The sequence below is a fragment of the Leptonychotes weddellii genome, chromosome 8, assembly GCF_054177405.1.
Source record: "Leptonychotes weddellii isolate Sample4059 chromosome 8, ASM5417740v2, whole genome shotgun sequence".
In the NCBI taxonomy this organism is placed as follows: domain Eukaryota; kingdom Metazoa; phylum Chordata; class Mammalia; order Carnivora; family Phocidae; genus Leptonychotes; species Leptonychotes weddellii.
The window spans coordinates 72,571,499-72,588,703 of record NC_138376.1 but is presented as its reverse complement, the minus strand read 5'-3'; the positions used below and the strand labels follow the sequence as shown (position 1 = coordinate 72,588,703).

General features: G+C 40.0%; 1 protein-coding gene across 5 annotated transcripts in view; it reads left to right on the top strand.

Moving 5' to 3' along the window:
- Positions 1-17,205, top strand: part of GPR63 (G protein-coupled receptor 63) — an 85,822-nt gene that overhangs the window by 45,795 nt on the left and 22,822 nt on the right. Inside the window, exons 2-3 of one of the 5 annotated variants that reach the window (XR_014147814.1) lie at positions 889-9,813; positions 9,944-10,041. Coding sequence is in view for 1 of the 5 variants with exons in the window: in XM_031030159.2 (XP_030886019.1) it covers positions 1,039-2,298 (1,260 nt within the window). In the remaining 4 variants the exon portion in view is untranslated. Of the gene's footprint in view, positions 1-888; positions 9,814-9,943; positions 10,042-12,714; positions 15,342-17,205 lie in introns of those variants that run through there. The other 4 variants (XR_014147815.1, XR_014147816.1, XR_014147817.1 and 1 more) reach the window with 4 other exon arrangements.

Below are 17,205 nucleotides of genomic sequence, written 5' to 3'. Positions count from 1 at the left end.
AAATATTTTTGAAAGTTTTCTATAATAGATTCTCCACACCTGAATGTTTTTCTGGTTATCTCCTTTAGAATCCCCATCTTTGTTATTTGTTTGACATCTTTTATCAAGTTGCTAACATACAATCAAGTCGGTTTTAGGGAGAAGAAATTGAGAAGATAAAATATATAAATCAGAAATTAAAGGATGGAAGTGGGAAAGAAGACAGAATATGAGAAGCAAAGAGAGCTTTAGAAAAAGAAAACTCTTGAAAATATGACTAAGACTTTTTACATGTAATTTTTTTCTCCTCTTGAATAACTTCTCCAATATGGTTGGTGTTGGGATTTTTGAGAAGAAACATGAAAAAATAGAAAGCCAGGAATTTGTTTCAGACCTCTATAGAAAATAACCTAGTACCTCCTTATATGGATGTTAGAACAAAAGTGTGTGATTATAATGCAATCAATAGGAAACTGACTTCAGTGTTCTTTGGCAAATAGTTTTATGTTAATGTAAAAATGGAATATGAACCTGTACCAAAGAGTTATTAAGAAAAATATTAGTACTTTCAGGAGAATCAGATACTAAAATCTGTATTAATAGTGACTGTGGAAAGGCCATGCTGCTATTGGAAATTTCAAAGAAAAATTAACAGGAAGGTTATAACTTTTGCTTTTGAGGCAGTGATACATTTTTGATTCTCTTCATTTTCACTTTATATATAAATGTCATGAAAATTTCATCATGGTTGACAAATATAAAACAGAACAACCATATTTTAGCAGGCCAGAGACTTAAGTATTTTTCAAGGTTTAAAAAACTTGTCTTTCATGATGAAAAGTAAGAAGTCAAATGTTATTTACAAAGCCCATTTCTCATTGGCTTTTTGTGTTTTGGGCTTGTTTTCAGGCAAAAGGACTGCTATGGAAGATGGAGCTCTTTGTCCGTTTTCCAGAATGTGTTTCCAAGCCCATCAATGAAACATGATACTGCTGCTCTGTGTTGACATGCTTGAAGACCACCCATATCTCTGCTCACGCCTTCCATCCTGCTGAAACCATGGTCTTCTCCGCAGTGTTGACTGCATCCCGAACTGGGGCAACCAACACAACATTTGTAGTCTATGAAAACACTTACGTGAACATTACGGTCCCTCCACCATTCCAGCATCCCGGCCTTGGCCCGCTGCTCAGATACAGCATGGACGCGATGGCTCCCACTGGGATGAGTTCCTTGACTGTGAATGGCACAGCCGTACCCCCAACACCAGCAGTTTTTAAGAGCCTAAACTTGCCTCTCCAGATCATCCTCTCTGCTATAATGATATTTATTCTGTCTGTGTCTTTCCTTGGGAACTTGGTTGTTTGCCTGATGGTTTACCAAAAAGCTGCCATGCGCTCTGCAATTAACATCCTCCTTGCCAGCCTGGCATTTGCAGACATGTTGCTTGCAGTGCTGAACATGCCCTTCGCCTTGGTAACTATTCTTACTACAAGATGGATTTTTGGGAAATTCTTCTGTAGGGTATCTGCTATGTTTTTCTGGTTGTTTGTGATAGAGGGAGTAGCCATCCTGCTCATCATTAGCATCGATAGGTTCCTTATTATAGTCCAGAGGCAGGATAAGCTAAATCCATATAGGGCTAAGATTCTAATTGCGGTTTCTTGGGCGGCTTCCTTTTGTATAGCTTTTCCTTTGGCTGTAGGAAACCCTGACCTGCAGATCCCTTCCCGAGCCCCGCAGTGTGTGTTTGGGTATACAACCAACCCGGGTTACCAAGCTTATGTGATTTTGATTTCTCTAGTTTCTTTCTTCCTACCCTTCCTGGTGATACTGTATTCATTTATGGGCATCCTCAACACCCTTCGGCACAATGCCTTGAGGATCCACAGCTATCCCGAGGGTATATGTCTCAGCCAGGCCAGCAAACTGGGTCTCATGAGTCTACAGAGACCCTTCCAGATGAGCATTGACATGGGCTTTAAAACGCGTGCCTTCACCACCATTTTGATTCTGTTTGCTGTCTTCATCGTCTGCTGGGCCCCATTCACCACTTACAGCCTTGTGGCCACATTCAGTAAACACTTTTACTATAAGCACAACTTTTTTGAGATTAGCACCTGGCTACTCTGGCTCTGCTACCTCAAGTCTGCATTGAACCCACTGATTTACTACTGGAGGATTAAGAAATTCCATGATGCCTGCCTGGATATGATGCCCAAGTCCTTCAAGTTTTTGCCACGTCTTCCTGGTCACACGCGGCGGCGGATACGTCCCAGTGCTGTCTATGTGTGTGGGGAACACCGGACAGTGGTGTGAATGTTGCACTGCCTGATGTTTGGGGTGATGGTTGCTCTTTATCTGACTTTGAATTTTCTTTCACATAGGTCCCCCAAGTGTACCTTATTGGTTTTTATAGGGAGTGTGTGTGTGTGTGTGTGCGCTCAGTGTAAAGAAGGAATGGTGATTAGTTATAATTCTATTACCAAGGATACACAATAGGGAAATGATCACAAATGTTACCTCCAGGGTTCAAGAGAAATCCTTGATTTAGGGTGGGGAGATGGTGTTTTGTTTCTTTGATTGATTTTGTTTTTGAAGCAGGAATCAAGACTGTGCTTTATTGAGCCTGCAGTTACATTGAATTGTAGGTGTTTTGGATGCTGCTAAGGTATGCTTAATTGAGTTTATCATTTTTTTTTTTTCCGGAAGACATTGCTGCTTTTTGTCATCACATTGGAGCCAAAACCACACACATCTCAGTAGATAAATATTTACTTTTATTGAAAAAAAAAAAATAACCCAAGGCGGTTAGTGACATTTTAAAGGTCATTAATATTTACTTTGGTGCACTTTAAGAAATAATGTACAAACTAATTCAGTCATGTTTTTCAGAATTGTTTTTATACATGACATGTTGTGCTTTAGGGAACATTGCATTATCATTTCTAGGAAGATAGTTTTTAAAAAATGTTTTATCTGCATGTCCAGTTTTAAAGGAGAGAACATAAAAATGTAGACATTTTTCTAAGCACAATAGCGATTCTTCAGAGCAAAGTTGAGGAGACAGGGCATCCTTGCAAATTTAAATGGGAGGCAGTGAGGAGGTAGCTGGCATGGGCTGTGGTATTTCCTTTGACTCAAGGATTCTCACTGAGTCCGGTGGGGAGAAGGACCTACCATTTATTGGACAGCTGCCATATTCCAGGCACTGTGCAATTTTTTTCCTCACAGCATCCTGTGAGGTAGGTATTCTTTTTTTCTTTTTTAAGAAGAAAGTAAGTCTCAGAGAGATGAAAATCCTGCCCAAGGTTAATGGTAGAGCTGGAATCCAAGAAGGTCTGTCAGAATCCTGAGACTGCTGTTCTTTGCCATGTAGACATACCATTCGGGTTTAAGTGTTTCATAGTCAGGAAGGAACTCTGTATCTTTAATTTTTTTAGACTAAAACCTTCCTTTTAAAAGTAGTTTCACTTTTTTTTATTACCAAAAAAATGTGAAAACATTACAAAAAGTGTGGAAAATAGAAAAAAAATCACAACCACCCTTTTACAGTGGAACTTAAAAATCTTAGACAAATAAGGCTATAAGAAAATAAGGTGATTTTTTTTGGTCTACAAAATAAGTGACTGACAACTATGGAGAAGTTCAATACAGCTGTATGTGGGTCTTGGCCTTGCAGGGTCTGAGGTTTCCAGTTGTCCAGCTGTTTCTAAATGTTCTGGGCAAAATAGTACTGTTGCCTGAGGGCTTGCCCATAGCAGAGCTAGAGTTTGTGAATGTGCTCAAGAGTGTGTCTCCTACAAAGAAGCAAAGATAAGTCCTGGTCCGAGCATAGAGCAAGTTTTAATAGGGCAGGTCTGGGGTTTCAAATTATTTTTCTCTTGCCGATGACCTGCCTCCCCCACCCCCCCCGGTACATCCAGAGCCTTTGGTCCCCTTGCTCTGTGGCCACTGACACACTTTATAAAACAGCTGAAGGGGATGGGGCTGCAGACTAAGGTCATAAGGGTTGAAAGTGTAGTCTCTTGGCCACATCATGGGCTTTATAAATAGCTGACTTAACATGAACACTTTTTGGATTTTTATAGCATCTTTTCAGCATTTTAGTGCTTTGTGAGCCAGTGGGAAAAATGAGCCTCTGTTTCTTCAGTTTTACAGCCACGGAGTTGGATTAGATGAATCTTGCCCAACTCTAATGTGCTTTCCTCCATGTGAGAGTAGAGATTTGTGAAGAGCTCGGCTGACGTCAGCATCAATCTTTGGTCTCCAGTATTACTTCTTTGCAGTTTACTTATTAGCTGTTTCTCAAAATGGAATGTCTCCTGAATGTTGAAAGAGCCCATAGCACTGTATCAGGAATTAGGACTTTGGAAGATTGATGACATCATGAAGGACCTGAAGAACCCTGCTCTCAAGGCAGTTGTGATGGTATTAGAACTCATTTTCCAGTTAAAGAACTCTTTTGGGACTCAAAGCACTTACTCAGCATGTTGTTTTGGGATCAGCCTTTGCTGACAGTCACCTACCTCTTTGGTTTCTAATTTATATTATTCACAGGTTAAAATTGTTTTTGTCCACTAGGGATCTTATGGAACATAAACACTGTAGTAGATACCTAGGAGCACCTGGAAGTGTATCATGCTTTCCATTTTCAATATAAACTGGATTTCAAGCGGATAATAATACGTGTATTTGAAATTATACTTTCTCTGAGGAAAGTCAGCGTGATCTGTATTCATCTCCCATATTGGCAGTAGGTCTTGAGACTCCTTTTGTGATAGGAGTTGAAACTGAGCTTTGCTTCCTTTGTCCTTTCTTATGAGCAGTCCTTGGGTACTTCTGTGCCGCCTGGTAGGCAGTGCATTGTTGGGCAAGAGCGAGAGCTCCGGGTGCCTGCTGAGATGCTCTGTGTTTGTGAGAGAAGACTGTGCGGGGCGTTAGTGGGAACTCAGCACCACCACCCACAGCAGATCTCTTTACACTGGAGACTCTTGATAGGGGGCAGTTTACAAATCATTTTGAATGTGTTTGTTATGTATACATTTTGGAAGCTTTAAAAAAAAATGTACTCTGATGTACCTTTGAAAAATTTAGGTGCAGAATCCCATTTTGCCTATTCCCCTGTATTTTCTTGAGGGGGAAAGAAAAATACCACTACTAATTATTGCCGCTGACAGACATAATCAGAAATGTTTTTGTTTTCATTTTCCTTCTGGCGTATTATAGGTAAGAGGCATGAGAGAGATCGCGAAATATCTGCGATCAAGAGAGAGTCAAAAGAAATCCCCAATAGTCTGGAGTAGTGATATTCAAATTTTAATAGGAATTTGTGTCTAAATATTCCCAGGGGAGCTTGTTTTTTTAAATTTTATTTTATTATGTTATGTTAGTCACCATACAATACATCATTAGTTTTTGAGGTAGTGTTCCACAATTCATTGTTTTCGTTTAACACCCAGTGCTCCATTCAGTTCCTTGATACCCATCACCGGGCTAACCCATCCCCCTCCTCCCCTCCCCTCTAGAACCCTCAGTTTGTTTCTCAGAGTGCTTGTTAACAATACAGAGGCCCGGGTTCCCCAGAGGGGCTGGGGTTGGGCCCAGGAATGCACACTATTTCGTTGAACACTCTGATTCCCAAGCAGGTCCCTGGGTCCCTGATCCTAAAGCAGGTGCTTCAAGAAGCACTCTTGTTGAAAATATACCCATTTAAAGATTGTCTGTCTTACACAAAAATGTTAGTGTTGGAAGCCATTCATTATCTCCTAGTGCACGGGTCATCCGCATTGAGAGGAGACTGGACACATGGTTGTGCCTAATTTGCTGCCACATGTGTTAGTGCAGGGTCTCGCCAGTATTAGCTGTATTTTCTCTCAGCTGGCAAAATTCTGATGGGCCATGTTGTCTCACGCTAGAGCAAAAGGAGTCATTTAGTATTTGAAAGTCATGACTTTCAAGAGTCTAGTTCCTCTAATGTTTTTCTTTTCCTCTAGAGAGATGTCTTTACTGTATATAATCTCCAGAAGAGTATGAGGGGAATGTACAATTCATCGAATTTCCCATTGCTCTGCTTATGCCAGTCATGTTCAAAGGAAGCATGAAGAAAATAAGATAATCTTTTTACTCTTTGTATAATTTCAGTTGCTGACAAAGATATTTAATTTGTTCTTAATCTTTGCTTTTGTTTACATGAAAATATTTATGTATATATCACAGAAAAATTTCTACTTGCTTGACATTTTATTCTACTATGGTTTTTAAGTTTAAAGGACGGCTTAATTCAAAGTTATTTTCACATTAGTCCTGCTAAACTGCCTTCATTGAAGACTCAGTTTTCAAATAATAAAAATATTAAAGCACATGTTTGTTATTACAGGTAAATGGTAATACATTTCTTAGCTATATATTGGTACTAGTCCTTTGTAATTAAAATTAATTTATTTTACAATAGTACATGACCTATATGAAAAAAAAAACCACTTTGAATTTTGGGTTGTAATTCAAGAATAAAAAAGTATGGTTATTTGTGCATATTATTACAACCAGGAAAAGAGCTCCCAATAAGAAAATGAATAAATATTTAACATTTCTAAAAGTGGAGTTTTTTTTAAAAGGACTACTTCATCTTAGAAAGATTTGTCATGACTAATACTTTCTGTTAAATTAAAATCTGAGTTGAGTTTTAAATCGTGCTTCCTTTGGGTTTTTATTTTCAAATTAGCTCTCAAACCTGTGTGTATATAATTATATTCTAGTTTTAGAAGTTCTCAGAGAAGTTAAAGATGAGATGAAACTTGGCAAAAGACCACTAGTATTAAGAAACGGTTTTAAGGAATTCTCTCTAGGAGAATTATGGAAATTTTACTGCTGAATTATTTAAAATTGGATTATCACTTGGCAAAACCATGACAATGTCTGCTCCTATTTTGACAAAATGATTTCAGATCGCACTTCCATTTGTAAAACCTAAGTTCTTTCTAAAATCCACTTTTAAATCTATAGGAAATACCAATTATTTATAAATGAGTTTCACCTTCTTGCCATTTAGATATGAGGGTTTTCTCTTCTTTCTCACTCCTATGCAATAAACATATTTCTTTTTAAGTTACAAAAGAAGATTGCCATTGAATCTACATTTGATAGTTTTTTTTTTTCCTGAAATGGAAAGAAAGATATAGCAAAGTAGAGGATCATGTTGAATTAAAAACATTTTCATATCTATCATGAAAATAGAAAAAGACCATTTCTCATCTACCGTGAACCCTACTTAACTCATACATAATAAAGAGAACCTTTAGGAGCAATTGAGATATCAAGGTGCAGTCAATTACATTTAGTACAAAAAGAAAAAAAAGCTTTATGGCTATATCAGTTAGCATTTAACAAAAGAAACAAAAGAGGTAGAAAATATTAAGACATTTATTGCAAGAACTGGCTTACATGATTGTGGGACTGGCTAGACAAATCTGAAATCCCAAAGGCAGGCTGTCAGGTAGGGCAAGCTGGAATTCATAGGTACTAGCTGACGCTGCTGCCTAAGGTGGAATTTTCTCCTCCTGGGAGAAACCTCAGTTCTGCTTGGAAGGCCTTTCAACTGATTGAATCAGGCCTACTCAGATTATCTAGGACAGTCTCTCTTAGTTAATGTGGATTGATGATGGACTTTAATCACATCTATAAAATACCTTCACAGCAACACTTAGATTAGTGTTTGATGGATGAACTGGGGACTGTAGCCTATCCAAACTGACACAGCAAAAGACGATTACAATGGTGAAGTTCAAATTTAAAATATAATAAAATCCTCCTATGATGCTGTACTGCTAGTCCAAAAAATTCAGTTTGTGTTGAGGTTAGTAAAATGACTGAGATAAGGTTGTGGCAGAGGGTGGAGTGCACATTCTTTTTTTTTTTTTTTTTTTAAGATTTTATTTATTTATTTGAGAAAGAGAGAATGAGAGACAGAGAGCATGAGAGGGAAGAGGGTCAGAGGGAGAAGCAGACTCCCTGCTGAGCAGGGAGCCTGATGTGGGACTCGATCCTGGGACTCCAGGATCATGACCTGAGCTGAGGGCAGTTGCTTAACCAACTGAGCCACCCAGGCGCCCTGGAGTGCACATTCTGACTGCATTATATTCAAATCCACATCTTCACAGGGCACAATATTTATCTCTGGTTTTCACTGTATTTTGAAACTTCCCAAAAGGGAAAAATAGTCAATTGATCAGAAGATTATATAAACCAACTTCCTTTCTATGTGAGCTTTCATTATTTGTGGTACTTGTGAAGGATGATGTCTTTTTAAGGAATTTGAAAACATTTAAAATTGTAACAGTACTAACTCTTAGCATAAAAGTATGCTAATAATAATGATGGGTGCCATTTTTGGCCGCTTATATCAAAATATACTTTATCTATTTTAATTCACAGTATTTTTTCCTTTTTCCAGCTGAGGAAACTGTTGCCAGGGGATGAAGTAACTTTTTCAGGCATAGCTTGGATTCACAGCTTTGGCCTAGTGCCGAGTTCATATTTTTCTGTGCCTCCTTGCTTCTATTATTCTCTGCTAACAGAACTGAGTCCTTAGTGAGAGGAGCTTACTTAGCATCATACTGGATCATTACTACTCTACATGCCCTAGATAATAAATAATCATAGCAGTAAAACCTATACACAAAGTTGTGGATATTAACATAAAACCTAGATTGATTTGTTCTTGGTATTAAGTCATTAACCGTATTTGGCTACATCAGAAAAGGGACTGGTAAGCTGACTGGACCCCTGGCAGCCTTGGATACACCATCTGTCATGGCACAGAACCTTCATGGAATTTGCCGACTGTGGCAGAAATTTTGGGGACACTTAGATACCCACTACTTCCCTTAAATTGCATAGATCCCAGAATCTCTTTTGGAAAGTTTTTACCTTGGTGTACAACTGGGGTTCAATTATGTACCAATTTGTCTAAAGTACCAGCATTTAGGTATAGTAGCTAAGACTGGGGGTGAATAGGTGGAGGTGATGAAATCAAGAGCCCTGGCTTCTCTGTTCCAGCTTTGACAATCCTGCTATGTCACCAGATCTCTCTCAGCCTGGCAGAAGATGGCAGTGTTTTAAGACGTCCATTAACTCCTTCCTAATTGGTATAGTAATTAGAATTGCTTAATCAACTGAATTCTTGTACTGAGAAAGAAACTGTACCCTAAACCTATTACAGTAGTTTGTTTTATGTATTTATGAAAGTATTTTAAATTGTGTAATTTATCTTACTGACCATCTGTGACAGGACCACTATTAGAGGTTGTCAGATACATTAGAGGTTGTCAACAGATGAAGAAGCAGTTTTAGAGCAACTAGATGACTTGCCCGAATTCCCGCAGCAATGAGGAGGTAGAGCTGGGATTCTAACCGAGCTGACAGCTCCCAACTTTAGAGCTCCTTCTATTTCGAGTCAGTGAGATTTCACTGTCACACAGAGAAGGGCTGGACAATGAGGGTGCTAGGTTTGGAAAAACCAGTGATCAAGTAAGCAGAGGCCAGATATGTGGTTCTGGAAAGTATCTTAATTGCATAGGTGCATTTTTATTAGTAGAAAGAAGAATAATAGAATGTTTACATTTTAAAGAAAATAATTTCTTTTTTTTTAGTTCATCACCCAAGCTTTACCACTAAAAAAACAAGCTGAGCTCATGGACAAAAGAACCCAGGCAGGTCAATGTGACGAGGCCAGGAATTGCTGCTTCCTGGTGTGTGGGCCAGCAATTTGTTCTCAGTGTGGACTTAAACTTTGGAGGGGACCTAAGCTGGGTCTGCATACCCCACATTGCTCTGGTAAGCGTTGCTGTCACTTCTGTCCCTCTGGACCTATGCTGGAAGAACTCTTCCTTCATGGATGCTGGGGACTCCTTGGGAAACTGTCAGTAGCCAGAGAATTTCCTTCTGCTCTCACCTCCTCTTCCAGGACACTCATCTGATGAGCAGGGTAACTGCAAATGGCACAGAAGACACTTCTCTCTGACAGGAAGAAAGACGGCATTTTCTTGTACGACTTCCCCAAAGGTATTTACAGTCTCAGAAACGACGATTGGTTTAGATGGCAAGACGTCACAGGGTCATGTTCATCTGTGTGGAGGCTACTATTGCTAAGCAGTGGGTTCTATTTCATCTCTTGAGGGCAGAAGTCTTCTCATGAAAACAAATAGGTAGTAAAACCAGATGCACTCTATGCATACTGAAGGGAAATGTAATCTGACCGAGATGCAATGAGCCAAAAGACAAAACAAGAACAAAAGAAGACACCCGCTAGGTCTTGATTTCCAGCCCCACCTTTCCCCCTTGAGTTCGTAGGTTTCTTTCCCACTGGACACTAAGCTCCCCGAGAGCAGAGTACTGTGCTTGTCTATTGTTTCCCCAGCACCTAGTATGGTGACTCACAAAGGGTAGTGGTTCCCAAAAGTCTGGAAATGGACCTTTTGATAATAGGATCTTGGCAGTAAAAATCATAATAGATTTACTTAAACCAAACAGCTTCTAAGTGGCAAGACCTGAAACCAGCACCCCAGTCTTCAGTCTCCAAATCCAGTGACCAGCCCACTAGATAGACCTGCTTCCTTGACTGAGGATTCTCATCTGGGGGTCTTCAGACACTGCGGCTAGGCTGGTTTGGGGCATGATTGTATAGAATGGATATGGCTTCTAAATTTTTATTTGCTAAACCTGGCAACCCCAAGAGTAGTGCACATATGTAAATAATTTTTTGACCCTGGGATGTGCAAATCATGTCATGGAGGAAGTCCTCTCTTCCTCTAATTTGTAAGGTGATCTGTGACTACATCTGTGGTCTTGACTAAATATGCTGGGTCTCGGGCTTCAAAGGGAGGGAGGAGGACATGACTCATGGTGCGGTTGAGGAGCACAGATACAGATGGACTGTAACAGGAAGGACAAGGTGTGTTTTTGTAACTGTTTTGCATATCTGTTTGTTGGTAAATGAATGATGATGGTGTATGGACAAGATGTATTCAATAACCATCTCCATCAGGGAGATTTTGGTTGGGAGAAGTTTTCTATTGTTGGATTCAGACATCCATATGTTGAATGCCATTTGAACACTTGCAACAGAAATTCAGAGTTTAAATCACTTTTACCATAGTTTTGGCAGGACTGGGAACACATTTTTTTTCAGCTGTTCTTCCTGATGGGAGCTATAAATAGTTTTGGGGAAGTATATAATTATCTCAAAGTAGAAGCTAAAGATAAAAAGCTGCTTAAGATTTTAAAGGAACATTTAATGGTTATTATTATGTAACATTTATTAAATATGCACACTGTGATCATTGTCTTTGCCAGGAAGAAACTTGGAATAAAAAGTCAACCCAAGATGTGACATGTATAAATAGACCAAAAGGTATATTAACATGGTTCCAGAACAAAGGGTTGGCTCAATAAAAAAAAAGAATTTAGGAGAACAAAAAAGGCAGCCAAATTGGGTAATATTGTATAGAAATGAAGATGACTTATATTAGTAATAAATCTTTAAAAATACTGGCAGTTTAAAACCAAGATGGATAGTCACGTAAAAACAAGTAACGTGGTGCATGCATGGGGTAGTACTGTGTTTTTGGCAGTTAGCTTAGACTTTTACATAGAAAAGGGGTTTACTTATTCTGTTCAATGAATAAATACTGAAAGATTTAAATGCTAAATAGAGATTCATTGTTGGCTGAAGCAAGGTAAGTATTATAAATGATGCCTTGGGGCGCCTGGCTGGCTCAGTCAGTAGAGCATGTGACTCTTGATCTCAGGGTTGTGAGTTCAAGCCCCACGTTGGGCATGGAACCTATTTAAAATTTAAAAAATAAATAGAAAGCTCACAACCAAATAATCTTATTAATACAGCCACCATTTATTGATGCCTGCTATATGATGCAAGTAATATATATGTCTAAATATATAGTCTCTAATTCTTTTTTTTTTACTTTTTAAAATTTTATTTATTTTTGGTATTACTTTTTTAAAATTATTATTATGTTATGTTAGTCAAGTAGAGAAAAACAGACTTTTAAATAGAGAACAAACTGCCAGAGGAGAGGTGGGTGAAGGGATAGTGAAATATATAAAGTACACTCATCAAGATAAGCACCAATTCTTATAATGACTCTAGGATGTAGATATTATCATTGTATTTTACAAGTCCTTTAAGGCTGTAAGTGGTTAATTGAATTTTAAGAAGCCATAGAATACATAAAGTAGAGATGCAAAAATTCAAGCCCTCATCTGCACAGACACTGATATTCAGGTTTTTTCATCTTGTGGTGCCATCTATCCATCCTTGTACCTAGGCTTTCTTGTTTTCTTCAGCTTATTTTTCCCTCATTCATAAAGGATTTTCCTTTAGAATCTGATTATCCTATTTCACCTAGCTTGGACTTTGTGATTCATCCTGTTGCCTCTGGGCCTGCCCTTAGTTTGTCCTTAACTCTTCTATGGTCTTCTGGCCCTAAGCTTTAGTGATTTGTCCACGTTATTCATCACATACTCATCTTGGTGTATTCTAGTTTCAGCATCGCTAAGCACTCCTCAGTACCGATAATTTGCATAGGTGGACCCCACAAAATAAAACATGAATATTCTCATTATGACCTGAAGTCATGTGTTACTCATTTGCAAAGAAGAAGCATAGGAAATGAACCAAAGATCCTTATTAAGCATTATTGGTCCTTGTCCTTACAGGCATACAGTTCCTGGAGGCCAGGGCAAAAAAAAGACCTTTGGGATCTCAGTAATCCAAACGATGATAGTTTCTTTGTGTTGGGATTCTTCCTGGGAAGAGGTTCAGACATGGGGACCACTGGAGACAGGTGAGATTTTGGTAGTGGGGAGGGACTGAGGCTGGCAAAGTTTCTACTGAGACCTTTAACAAAAAGCTGGATGCCTCCTTCCTCAGGAATGTTAGCTTGGTGAAAAGATCATGGAATGCCTAGAGGCTTGTGGCACTTGTCATGAAGTCCTGATGTCCCAGAAGCAGGGGACTTCATGGGTATTTGCCCTCTTCTGCATCCTGGGTGCTCATCTGGGTGCTTTCAATTTAATCCCAGAAGGGGCTAACAAACAGTGGAATTGTGGAGTGTAGAGTTCACACTGTAGTGAAAATAGCAGGTTCTTTCTCTTCTGGATAGGAGTTAGTTACCCATAGTAATGTACTCAACAACTACTAGCTTACAGAAAAGTTCAAATATTAAGTGCAGATATGCTGAGGGCTAGGAAGTGGAACATGAAAACATTATCAGCGTGTGGCAGGTACAGACCTAAGTTAAATAAAAGAAGTTGAGGGGCACCTAGGTGGCTCAGTCAGTTAAGCATCTACCTTTGGCTCAGGTCATGATCCTGGGGTCCTGGGATCGGGCCCTGCATTGGGCTCCCTACTCAGTGGGGAGTCTGCTTCTCCCTCTGCCTGCAACTCCCCCTGCTTGTGCTCTCTCTCCCCCCACCCAAATAAATAAATAAAATCTTAAAAAAAAAAAAAAAGGGGCACCTGGGTGGCTCAGATGGTTAAGCATCTGCCTTCAGCTCAGGTCATGATCCCAGGGTCCTGGGATCGAGTCCCGCATCGGGCTTCCTGCTCCTTGGGAGCCTGCTTCTCCCTCTGCCTCTCTCTCTCTCTGTCTCTCATGAATAAATAAATAAAATCTTTAAAAAAAAAAAAATAAAAAGTTGAGAAGTAAACCAACCTTTGAGAAATGGGGTTTGGAGGAATGAAGCCAGTAGGTTGAGGCTTCAGCAAGCTAATGGGATGCAGAGCTGGCTGTGAGAGATGGGGCTGGAAGTGTCTGGATTTGCACAGTTCCTTTGCACCTTGAGGCCTCCCTCTAAGGGCACCTGTGCAAACAGACCTTTGCTGCCCTCACATCTCTGCCTTCAATGTGCACCATATGCTCTGATTGTCTTCATGCTCAGCAACCCAACTCACTCAAGGGCCTCCTGGCTTGCTCCCTGTTATTTTCTCTCTTGTGAATGCTTTCCTTACTTGATTCTGACTTTGGGGGATACTTTTCTAGCAGTTAGTTTTGCTTCCTTCTCATTACAACTAGAATTCTCTAGCCATGCTTCCTTAGGTGACCCTGGTTAATCATCTCACCTGGTCCAATCATAACTCTGGGTGTATTACTGCGGCCCCACGAATGTGACACAAATGTCAATCTGTATATTTATTAAATTAGTGCTAGCTTTTGTGACAACAAACCCCTCAAATTAGTGGCTTAGCACAAGAAAAGTTCATGTTTTTCATATAACAACCCAATTCAGTTGTTCCTGATTAGCTCCAAGTAATCGCCCAGGAAACCAGGATGATAGAAGCTCTACCATCTTCAGCATGTGAATCCCATTGTGCCAGCACCCAGCAGACTGGATTAATCTGGTACCATGCCTGGAAACCTGGGAGATTTTTATGGGCCAAGCCTGGAAATGGTGTTCATCACTTCTCCCCCACATTCCACTGGATAGAATTCAGCCATATGTGTCCACCTTCCTGCAGTGTTTGCCCAGATGAAGAAGAAATGAGTTTTGGTAAAAACACAGTGTTTTCTGCCACAATAAAGCCAGTAGTGACCCCTTTGTTTCTGGCCAGAGTATCCCAAAGAGAGGAGACTACCTGGGATGATGGGATTCTCTGTTTGATAGTGGCCCAGAAGAATTACCCCATGTGCAGGCCCAGCTTCCTTTTTGATACTTTTATTTTTTATTTTTTTTTTAAAGATTTTATATTTATTGAGAGAGAGCATGCATGAGCGAGGGGGAGGTGCAGAGGGAGAGGGAGAAGCAGGCTCCTAGCTGAGCAGGGAGCCCCACGTGGGGCTCAATCCCAGGACCCTGGGATAATGACCTGAGCCGAAGGCAGACATTTAACCAAGTGAGGCACCCAGGCGCCCCTTTTTGATACTTTTAGAAGACAGATTTGCCTTGGTATCCTTATGTCATTGATGAACTGTGTACCCCAGGTTGTGAAATTTATGGGGAGGCAGAATGAGTGACAATCATTGATATAGTCAGGGCCCAAAGTTGCCTATATCTCAGATTCTTTTACCCCTAAAATACTGTATTTCAAGGGTGTGTGTGTGTGTGTGTGTAATAAGCCCAGTTAGCTGATTGAAAGTACAAAGCCCCACCAAGATCTACTGAGTCAGAAGGTTTAATAAACAGCGTGACTGATCCCTGTTCTGCCATTTAGGAGGTTCTCTTTCGTCCATTGTTTCCATACCTACATCTCAGGTGGGTATGAGGAGAATGAGCTATCTAATAGTAACATCTTGGAGCAGTCTGCTTCAGGTTAGCAAAGTTTTGGGGTTCTGGGAGTTGATTTAGAGCTCAAGTAAAGCAACTTCCTTAACAACTTATGAAGGTTTCTACCTCCCACTGCCCTTTTCATTCCCTGAGTTCCATGGGCTAGGAACCCAAAGTCAGATGTCCTATCAAAACGTAGTTTGTGAATTGTGTTCAGTCTCTTAGCAGCCAGCCTTGCATTAGTCTCAGACATTGGCTCATGCACTTGACTCTCAGCTGAATGGCTTCCATTTTGCTCTGTGCCTAGGGATAAAATTAAACCATAGCTATGGTAAGAGTCACCAGTAATTTGCCTTTGGCTTGCAGGCTCATTTCCCAGCTTCTTTGCAATTAGGTTAGTTGTTCTCTTTGTCAGTCTAGAGTGCATAACAGCAGATAGTTGAATGGGAAAATATCCCAATTTTGGTCTCCTGGAACAACTCCCCCCTGCCTTTCCTGGCACGAACCTTAGCTGACAGGAAAGCATTCCATTTTTCCAACACTGGTTTCATTTCATTGGACTTTTAGCCATCTTGGATTGCAGGCTACAAACAGAAGTGGACTTCATTAGCATATCCCTACTTTTCATTCCTTTCTGCTTTCAAATGGGCCAGTTTCAGCCTAAGTGAATCTTTTCTTTGTAGGCCCATCTAGAAAGCCACAATAAATAACATTCTCCAAACTCCTAACTCATTTCCTGTCAAGTCTTTTATTGGGGAAGCTGCAAGAGGCACATGGTCTCAGTCCCCAGGTACAAATAGAAGACGAGATACTCCTTAGTTACTTTCTCCCCAGTTTTTGCCTATTCCATCTTGTTTATCCATTACTTACACTATGCCACTTCTGGTTTCCTTCCTTCCTTCCTTCCTTCCTCCCTCCCTCCCCCTTTCTCTCTCTCTTTCTTTCTCTTTTCTCTTTCTTTCTTTCTTTCTTTCGGAATTCAGTGAGGACTTTTTCCCATTGTAAGTGACAGAAAACCAAACAATCTGGTTTGTGTCTAGGGAACAAGCTGCTCACTGGAGCCCAGAGTATGTGGACTAAAAGTGGGGGAAGAAGTACATGGTTCTCTAGAGAAAAATTGGGGTACAATGAATAAAATGATGGTCTATGCATATTGGGTGGTCAAAAAACAACAAATTTCTATTATATTTGGTTTCTCAGCTGAGCTGCTGAATGGTACTGGAGACTATCACACAACTCTAAAGATTGGTGACATGTCAAGATTATGTTCTTCAATTTTATTTTGACCTAAGCAGTACTTAGCAAACTTTTCCCATTGCCCTGGTCATCTCTTTTATAGGTTCCAAAATGATTATTCATAAGCCTCACCGTTATTCCTTAGATACAACTACCCATTTACCTTCAGCAGACAACCTTGCCTTTTACTTCCTATGGAAGGAAAGTTGTGGAAAAAAGAGGAGACGTCTCTCAACCTCTTGTTTCTACATATGCAAACTTGTCTATATTGAAATGACTTGTGCCCCTGCTGGTGCAGCCACTCTGGAAAACAGTATGGAGGCTCCTCAAAAAGTTGAAAATAGAGCTACCATACGATCCAGCAATTGCACTACTGGGTATTTACCCCAAAGATACAAATGTAGGGATCTGAAGGGGTATGTGCACCCCGATGTTTATATCAGCATTGTCCACAATAGCCAAACTGTGGAAAAAGCCAAGATGTCCATCGACAGATGAATGGTTAAAGAAGATGTGGTGTATATATATATACAATGGAATATTATGCAGCCATCAAAAGGAATAAGATCTTGCCATTTGCAACGACGTGGATGGAACTGGAGGGTGTTATGTTGAGCGAAATAAGTCAATCAGAGAAAGACATGTATCATATGACCTCACTGATATGAGGAATTCTTAATCTCAGGAAACAAACTGAGGGTTGCTGGA